The sequence below is a fragment of the Vigna angularis genome, chromosome 9 (genome assembly GCF_016808095.1).
Source record: "Vigna angularis cultivar LongXiaoDou No.4 chromosome 9, ASM1680809v1, whole genome shotgun sequence".
Lineage (NCBI taxonomy): Eukaryota > Viridiplantae > Streptophyta > Magnoliopsida > Fabales > Fabaceae > Vigna > Vigna angularis.
Genome location: NC_068978.1, coordinates 3,159,275 through 3,169,622, shown reverse-complemented (window position 1 = coordinate 3,169,622; position 10,348 = coordinate 3,159,275). Strand labels below are relative to the sequence as shown.

At 30.0% G+C, this 10,348-nt stretch overlaps 1 protein-coding gene across 3 annotated transcripts; it reads right to left on the bottom strand.

Moving 5' to 3' along the window:
* On the bottom strand, nt 1-6,960 carry LOC108319327 (uncharacterized). 3 transcript variants are annotated; one of them, XM_017550428.2, is made up of 9 exons: nt 6,642-6,960; nt 6,151-6,313; nt 5,230-5,404; nt 4,628-4,671; nt 2,743-3,711; nt 1,950-2,081; nt 1,109-1,399; nt 942-1,004; nt 1-425 (listed from the first exon to the last, which is right to left on the bottom strand). In XM_017550428.2, exons 2-9 carry the CDS (start codon nt 6,277-6,279, stop codon nt 264-266), a joined length of 1,965 nt encoding a protein of 654 aa, XP_017405917.1. In that variant the 5' UTR covers nt 6,280-6,313; nt 6,642-6,960; the 3' UTR covers nt 1-263. The 3 variants fall into 3 exon arrangements, with proteins under 3 accessions (XP_017405917.1, XP_017405916.1, XP_052724441.1); XM_017550427.2 differs by having other exon boundaries at nt 2,743-3,723; nt 6,642-6,959; XM_052868481.1 differs by lacking the exon at nt 6,642-6,960 and having other exon boundaries at nt 2,743-3,723; nt 5,230-5,428; nt 6,151-6,278.
* Nucleotides 6,961-10,348: the final 3,388 nt, after the last annotated feature.

The window sequence follows — 10,348 nt, the reverse complement described above, 5'->3', positions numbered from 1 at the left end:
TTAGAACAGAAAACAACGTTAATCTAATTAAAATTAAGGTATATAAAGACCAAAATTTACAACCATGAAAACATCGAGAATCAAAAACTGACATCATTCTATTCATCGTTTTAAGGCATAAAACATCTAATCAATCTCCTCTCAACTGTCTACAAGATTGCATCTACTCTCTCTAACCTTTCCAAGAAAGGATTGGTCTAACAAAGTGCAGAAATCAGTTTAAAAAAAAAAAATTGCTTCCTGATAAAGAGTTTGGTATTTATTTACAAGTAGCCTGATCTATCTTCATGCACACTCCCTCCACCAGCTGCTACCTTGTTTGAGCTGATGTTTGGAGGAACCTGAGAATTCATCTCAGCAAGCTCTCTTACACGTAGTAAAATTTTCTCAGGAATTGGAGCCGTACCATGCTTCCGCGAATTTATCTATAACATCAAAATATAAGTCTTCATTATAATAGTAACTGAACTAAAACTTGAAAACTTTCTCATTTCAGAACTGTAATAATTCCCATTTTGAAGTGGGAATTGAAGACAGTAAACAAGAACTTCATGAATTTGCAGCCCCCAAAAGCATGCAGCTGAAGTGCATTACACAAACATTAATGGCATGATGGCATCACAAATGTCAAGCATGCATGCTAATAGAAGAATTTGGATTCCATACTGTTTTTCTTTTCTGTAGTTGTTCCTCTTATGTGTCTTCAAAATACACTAATGAACAATGATTTTGATGTTCTAAAATATATTAAAAAAATTTTAATATACCAACATCGATGTATTTTTAATGCTCAGCAGCGGATTACACCAAAAAATCCAATAGAAAGTCTAGACTGATGATAAAGTTCTATGCATGCATAGGCATAAGATGCGGTTGAAGAAGAAGCCAAACTTAACCCACCTCTACAAGATCAAATTAAAATTACTTTCATAAAGTCTTACCCCCTCATCAGAAGGTGCAGGTGTCATTGCAAAGCTAGCTTTGAGCAAATTCCTCCACTTGTCCTGCAAGGTAAAATGTGTTCAATGTGTGCATGCAGACACAAAAATTAGCCTTGCATTCACTTTACCAACTTTAACATCATGATCAGAAGTGCACATGAGATTACCTTAAGATCAACAGATGTTCGATATGAGTATGATGCAAAGGAGAGGCGTTTGATTTCAGACCACCTCCCTGCTCCACACCTTGACACGCCTTCAACCAACTTTATGACCTCAACAAGTGTCCATGCCCGGTGATGCTTCCTCCTCATCCCTCCTTTTGCAGTGGGAACAGTAACTATGTTGTCATCTGAAGTATGGCCAGGTGGATCTGCCCTTTTTGGCCTCAATTCCTGCCGTGGCTCAATTGTTGCTATTACTGGACACTGCTTCTCTTTCTCAGGTTCAGAAGAAGACTATCAAACACACCCACCCACAACAGAGAAAAAAAAAGTCATGATGTTATGCAGAGAATAACATACCAAAACAATATCATACAAAAGAAGGCAATCATCTCTTTTTCAAGGTCAAACTTGTGAAAACTTGAATAGTTCATTAAACAAATGCTTCAATTGCATGTCATGTAACAATCCCACATCGAGGAAGTACTAGACTGACAAAATGAAAACCGGAAGAAAATGTAGAGACATTATTGGAATCATAATCGCCACCATCTTGGGTTCAAGCATTCAAGAAATGAAATTTACATAAGCAACAAATATGAGAAGCCATAAACATTTTAAAATTATAAAATTAGAAGTTGACAAAATCAACACATTAGCAATTTCTCCAGGTGCTATAATTTCCCAACTCCCATGAGTTAGCTAATTGCTGACCCTTTTATGGCGTTATAATTATACTTCATCTCCTTACTATAAAATTCATCATTATTTTCGTAATGAATTTATTGTGTTCCAACAAATAAACTATAATTTCAACAATTAACAGAGGCTAAGTTGCTCTTACTGGTTGATGAAACGTAGCAGGCATTCTAGACTTGAAAACTTTATCTGGAATCTCACCAACAGCATCAGAACTGTGCTCAATGAGCTTATTACTCAATTTTTCAGTCTCACTCATGGCACTTGGATGGAATTTCTGAAAAAAAAAAAAGAGCGTAATTTTTTTCTGATTGTCAGAAAATAAAAGCACTTTTGAAAACAATCATAACTACCGACAAACTTGCACTGGAAAATGCAGCAGGAGTAGAAAGGCAACATTGGAAAATCATGTAGCAAAGAGACATTTCCTAGGCATGCTATCATACACATCAAGGCCTGACTATAACATTGATAAGAAGCCTTTTCTTAGACATAAAAAGTGGAAGAAAAGGCCAAAAAAGTATGCATTATGATCTAACTGTAACAAAAAGATACATCTAATTTGCTGAATTACTTTCTTTATAGTAGAACAGGAATGTTTGGTGTTAAAATATTTCAATGATATAGTTGAATCTTATAGAATAATTTAGAACATCTCCAATGATCCCATAGAAAAGGTTTCAACATTACATAATTTGTTTCCTATTTTGATTAACGAGGTGTCTAGATCCAGTGTAATGGCTCAGCTTTTTTGAACTTCTTAAAAGCAGAAGTTCCTCCAATAAGCTACAATACAAGCTCCATTTTTTTAGTTTTTTTTCACTAAAATAAAGACACTCAATTTTACCAGTTTCATAAAACTAGAAAACGGGAAGATAGAATCATGCTTTACTGAGAGGGGTAAGCTTAACATACAAGCAGGAAACAGTATCACATACCATAAGAGATGCCATATCTTTCCTTGGACGACTTCTCCGAATCCAAGACACACAAGGAATCTCGACATCAGATCCTCCAAGAGAGGCGAACCTCGTGCCACATGTTCTCACCTCTGAAAAAGTATTTCTAGCAGGCCTGACATGTGATGTTGAAGAAACATGTCCAAGTTCCATGTTTTTATTAGATACTGGCAACCTAGGACTGTGCTCTTTAGATTCATTTTCAGAGAGCTCTTCAATATATCTCTTTGTAGGTCTCCTAATTCTTTTTGCAGCTCTCTGTTCTTTCTGATTAGTCATATCTTCCAATCCATATTCTGTATTTTGATTTCTCAATCTTATTTCAGAAACAACTTGTTTATCATCAATTCCACAAGCATTTACAGCAGACGAATCCTTAAAGTTGATATCCTCTTCTTCAGTCATATTTTCCGAAGAAATTAAGGACGCAACATTCATATTTCCAGAACTTTCTTCAACAAATTTTCTAACTATTTTGTTATCTTTAATAACGAAAGTTGTTGCTGAAACATCACATGAGTTGGTTAAACTCATGGCAATCCTCCTTTTCAGCCACTGTTTATCTTTCACAGTAGTTTCTCGACCAAAAGTTACCTTAAACAGTTCATGAAGTTCTCTGATTGATAGCTTGTCCAAGCATATTTCTCCGTCTGACATTGAAAGGTCAGGCTTCAAATTGGAATGGACAGCAGAAGCAGATGACCCACTTTCCATTACTCCTTCTGAAGGTCTAGAACACTGATCCATACTCCCAGATTGATTGCTATGAGTATAATTTAAACTCGACGCTATAGAAGGAATTTCCTGGTAGGGAGTTTCAGATTGAACCTTCCCATCCGTGACAAGACATTTATCAGCTGAACACTGGCTGTCTACATTTACATGAGAATGAACAGGTGATCCACATGATATGCGTTGTTTCTCCTCTTCTTTGACCTTTTGCAAAATCTGCTCAATGTACTACAAGAAATTTTAGAGGTCAAGAAGGACCCCTTGGAAACAAAATATTGAAAATACCACAACTTGAAGCAATGATTCAGGGAAGGGGGGACCATACATTATTAAGAAAATATGGGGCAATTAATCACTTCCTAGATGAAAACCACATACAATATCGTAAAGGATAAAAAAACCAAAGGTAAAAGACTCATGTGCAAAGTTAAATAAACATATCCAAACATAAATGTTTGTCATAGTTCTACCAATCTAAAGTGTCATCAATTATTCAATGCAACAATTCTTAATTGGACAGACCTAATCCAGTTGTTGTCATATGTAGAAACACATTATTTAAGCTACATCTTACTGCATTACATATACAAGGTAAACTTGTGAATTTCTTTACTTTTCTGATAGAAGAAGAAATTTTATCAGTTAATAATGAAGACAATTACAACAGGAAAAAAATAAACACATTGGCACTGCATGATTAACATGGGTGAAGGAGAATCTAGGAACTAATATCTTCAGAATCAGAATATGCATGCCATAACTACAGATATATAAAAGGATTACAATACCTGAGAATACATCTCAGACCCACCACATCTACTCTAAAGAAAGTGCAAACGTATTTATACCAAGAAAAAGCTTGCCATTATGACTACACAAATGTTTAAAGCTCATTTAAGTAATTAATATGCCATCACCTGATTTCACAATTAACAACGGATATAAAACATAAAACATCTTTATTAAGCATGCTGTAACAAGAAGAAAATACCATGTTGGACAGACCAACTTTTTCATCCATTCAAACAGAATCACAATAGATCAAATCATAGTTTGAGAATTTAGTTCTTATTTTCCCTAATGTTGAAATCCTTAGGAAAGGAATGAGAGAAAACAAAAGAGATCCAATTACCTGTAATTTTGCATTTAGTTTCCCCAAATCAGCCTCTGTGGAGCCTAATTGTTAAACACCACGGCATTAGTAGAAAGAAAATAAGAGAAAAAATAACCTTGAAAGGGAAAGGAATAGGTTAACAATCATGGCATTTGCCTAAACTTTAAAAAAAGTATGACCATATAACCAACAAGAACATTAAGAGTTCATCAACATTTAAAATTAGATAATAGGCATTATACCCTTTAAAGTTACAAACAAGCTAATAATTTCAGGGAACAAAAACAACTTAGAGCAATGTCATAGTGAAACAAAGTCTCAAGCCTTCAACAGCTTTACTCCCAGAAATCGTTGACCCTAAATTATGCATTTTAAAAACAGAGACTGTTTATAAAATTTAAAAGACTGAAGACATCAACACAAATTTTGGTCTAGAGAACAACTAAAAAATAAATAAATAGATAACACTCAAATCCATTTAGCAGAGATAAAGCTGCAGTAAAACAGCCAAGAAATCCCATGATATAGTCTGATGTAACCACTACTACAGATGCTATTGCTTTGACATGGCATTCAACATGTTGAGAAGCAATTGTGACAATGAAAGATTGAGTATGCACCTTCCGAGCACTCCAATCGAAGCTTCCCAGAAGATGATCTTTCAATCGATATGCATTCTAAACTCTGTCCAGTGTCAGCAACAACATGCATTTCACTGTTTTCATACTCAAGAAAATCCCCCACCTCCATTACTTCATCATCTGTTGCAGGCACTAACCTTCCATCACCTTCAACCTAAAGATTATATCAGATTGACAACTGCTTGAATTATGAATATAGCCTGAACAAAAGTATAAATAACAACAGAAAATGTAGCACAAATAATAAAAAGTTTACTTATGAATAAACTTTCCCTTTACTTTGATCTAATCAAACTAAATGTTAACACAAAGTCGCATTCCATTTTCAACTTTCTAAATTTTCATTTCAGCCATTACAGAAGATTATGGAAAGTGAGGTAATTTCCTTATATAAAAAAAGTGTCATCAAAGGAAATTAATTTATGGAACAACTAAGCTACAAAAGATAGATGGGAAACTGTCAGGAATTTTGTTAGTTTGCAGGGAAGATGGCTGACCACTTCTGGAAAAGACAAAAAAGTATCAAGGCATTATAAATGCTATAGCAAATAATAGGAAATAAAAAAGTGAGGCAGGTAGAACAACAATCATTCATGCTGATTAAAAGGTGTACATATAGGGTTGGCACAAAAATTCCACCTTTGAATAAATCGAAGACAGACCAAATACTGAACACTTCCGGGACAATGTTTAAGTTTTTAGTCTAATAAACAGGATAATTATAAGGCTAAAAAATAGCATTATAACTATTAAAAGCATGCTAAGCTGAAAAAACACTAAGGTTCAATGGCAACTCATTCCATCTTGATTTGCTGTCATCAAAGCATCAAACAAAAAAACCTTAAACACTTCTATATCCCAATGAGAAACTAAAAATTCAACGAAAAATTAAACATCTACCCGAACAAGCTTGTATACAATTGGGTTAGAAATTTGCTTCGGTGAAGACAAAGCAGAACTGCTTCTGTCAAGTCCACTGTCTTCAAACTTCCCATCATCATTATCTTCAATTCCAACCACAGTTTCCATGAAGTATCAAGCACATGCACATCAAGTACACAAACTGCAAAACCCAAAAAAAAAAGAAAGAAGAAAACGAGTTACAGATAAATTCACTATTTGAACAAATCAACTCAAACCCAGATAACATAACCTGAAAATTGCCCCAGTAAACACCTTAAACCTTCAAAAATCAAAACTTTACCAAGACAAACGGTGCTCCAGAAGAAAAAACGACCAATTAAACACACAGAACCGCACACACAACAAAAATGAAACCCCAAATTACTAACACCACAAAATATTTCACAAGCAAAGAAATGCACAATTGGGGTCAGTGAAAAACTAAATTAAAAGCAACCCACGTGATAAAAATTGGAAATTGGACTCACCATAAGGTAGAAAACGATTAGACTCAGTAACTGAAGCAGCAGAACCCCACTCAGTGAACGAGTTGAAAAATGGATTAAATCCTCTTCCGGGATGACGAATCGTCTATCAGAAACTTCTTCGATAAGTAAAAGAGAAATGAAATTGAACACAGTGGATTGGTTATTTTCTTTTTTTAACTGGAATATAATTTAATTTAATTTCGCAATTAATTGTGTGCGTTGAGAGAGAGTGGAGAGTGGTAGTCTGTGTGTGGGTTTAGGTTTGCTTTTCGATCACGCTGCGGTGAGTGAGTCAGTTGAGTTTCGGATTCCAAAATTGTTTTCTGAAGTGAATTGAATTTGGAATGTAGAATCCGGATTTTTATTTTGTTTTGGACTCTCTCTGTCTCTGCGACTGTCTCTGCACAGCTCTCAAAAAACATATCTTGAAAAGGTTTATTTCGTTTTTGGATGAAAAAATGGTTTCTTTCATTGTTTATCAACCCATAGTTTTCCACTTTTTTTATTCATTCATGTCTTCAGTTTCAAATAATTTCATTTTCCTTCACATTGAAACTGAGACTAAAACATGTTTTATGGATCTTGAATATGATTTCTATCATTATAAGGGACATTGTATATACAACTTAGTAATTTTTAAGTTAATTAATAACAGTTTTAAAGAAATATGCATGAAAATTAAAAGTCAAGAATTTTAAAGAACAAAATTGAATTATATTTTGTAATATCTATATAAACTAAAAACTGTGTAATTATTTTCAAAACATATTAACTTTCAATTTTTTTTTATATGGACTGTTCTGGTATTTTTGGTTTCTTTTCACTATCTCAACTATGTCAGTTAAATTATTCAAGTGGTTTAATAAATTGTGTTTTGTACTGTTATTTAAATTTAAATATATCCATATTTTTATTATTATATTATTATTCTTCTTGTTATATTATTATTATTTCCTATTACTTATATTTTTTTCATGAAAAAAGTTAAAAAAAAGGTTAAATTATTGTAACGATTATCATTTTATTTTGACTATTAATATTTTTGAAAATATGTGAATTGACTTATACAGATACTTTTTATTAAAATGTAAGGGTGAAGTAATGCGCATTCATTACACTCGGTAAACAAATAACATAAATGACAAAAAGTAAAATATATATATATATATATATATATATATATATATATATATATATATATATATATATATATATATATTCTTGTTAAGGTACTCCTATGATTAAAATAAAGGCAAATAAACGCGTGAATACAATTTACAAGCATTAATATAATGTTTACTGCTATTGTGAAATATCATTAATAATTAATTTAAAATATAATAATGAGTAAGTAACTATTACTACAAAATTTATGGAATATATATTAAGATTGGAAAGCTATGTTTATATAATATATATATATATATATATATATATATATATATATATATATATATATATATATATATATATTTATATTTATATTTGTGTATATATGTACATATTTTAATACTAACTGATTTGTTAAGTTCATTCCTTTGTTTTAAATTTATTATTTTCAATCGTTTTAAATTTAATAATATAGCTAAAAATGAATTTACTATTAATCATAAAATATATTTTAAACTAACCATTTTTACCACTTTTAAAAAGTATAATATATAATTGAATCTAAGTATTCATGTAATGACATTAATAAGTAAAAAAAATTGACTTCTTTCTGATTGTTCCAGTCATTATATTATATTATATAACAATTAGGAAAAGTCAACAAATGTTAAAATAGCGTACAAGAACTAATATATATATATATATATATATATATATATATATATATATATATATATATATATATATATATATATAATAATTTTAGATTGTATTTAAGTTTCATGTAATTATTATTATTATTATTATTAATTTTTAAATTTAATGTTATATTGAAAATTTTTCTTTTTCATAATTGAATTTAAATCTCTTTGTTATCTTATAGTTTTATCATTGTGCAATTTTAAAGTAGAAAAATAAGTTACACATTCAATCTCCACTTTCATTGGCTTTGTGGTCAATTTAACATAAATTATTGGCCTAAATCTAGATAACGACATAGAGAGGTGGAAATACATTAAGTCCGGTAACTTTTTGGAGAATTTAAACCCTTATTACTTTGAGTAAACCTGGGAAAGTGATTGAATGAATTTGAGATAATTTCAAGGTAAAACTTTTGTTATTTATTTGAGTGAATTTTGGAAGTAGGTAAGAATGGATTTAGAAATAAATTTTTTTAATCTGTCACATCAATCAAATCTTACACTAATTCTCATAAATTTTACTTTTAAATTCATTCTCACTTACCTCCAAAATCTACTCAAATAAACAACAAAAAATTTATCTTCAAATTCTCTCAAATTCATTCAATCATTTTCCTTCAAATTCATTCAAGTGAATATAGTCTAAATATGATATTTGTTAAAAAAACAAATATAACTATAAAAAAATACCTTTTTTATCAACAAAAAGAATATGAAAAAACAAATGACGCGGTAAAAAAAGTTTCATTGGAAAAAAATTGATAAATAAAACAAAATTTATCAAAAATATAATTGTAATAATATATGTTAATAAAGTTTGTTGTTAATTTAAATATTTTATTGTCAATAAATATTACTGTTAGTAAAATAGGTTCTACAGTCTTTGTTTTAGGTTTTTATCATCTCATTATAAAATTTGTTGAAAATGATTTTTTTTAAAATTCTCACTAACTGAGTTTTTGTTTAATTACTCGTCTGATTTCTATTCTCATCTAAAAATATTAAGTTGATATTTTAATTTCAATTTAATCTCGATCACCGAAAATTAATGTAATTTGGTTCTTATTTAATGATGTAATTAACATAATTACAGTGTCAACGTTGATAAAAATTATTGATCTATTTCAAAAAGTTTAACGAGAAATATCAAATTTCATCAAGTTTTCACAAATTAATATTAAATTGCATTAGTTTTTTAAATCTAGATCAAATTGAAATTAAAAGAACTAGGTGACCAATTTCACATTTTTAAAGAAAAACAGATATTACATAACTAATTAAACCTTCAATTTTTTGAAAAGTTAATTAGCAAATTTATTAGTAATGTAATATACTATTAGCTTGTAAACAAATCATCAATGGAATCGATTAGTTGTTAAATAAATTGGTTAGTCATGAATCAGTACAATTAATTTTAATGTTGATTAACTTAGAGATAAAGTGTAATTACTTATAATTGGATAGTGATTAAGCTATTGTTAATTAACAGTTCACTCCAAAACCTATAAATACAGGTTTGAAAAAAAGAATAGATAATTTGTATTTATTGTGCCATTACTTTTTAATTGTCAACAAACTGACTTTAATATCAAAATACTTTCTTTAAATATTTTTCAAGCGATTTGAATGAACAGTTGGACCAAGAATTCGAACATTGGACCAAAAACTCGTATTGGACAACTTTGAGACTTCGAACGACTCACCAGAGCTTAGATCATTGACTTCAGTTCTATATCCAAAATAATTATTTTATTAATTTCATCTTTTAGGTGTTTATTTATTTAAATTATTTTAAACTTAATTATTTTTAATTAAAAAATATCTACATAATAAATAAAAACCATTTATAATAAAATTTAAAAATATATATTTAATTTTATAATTTAAAAACAACAA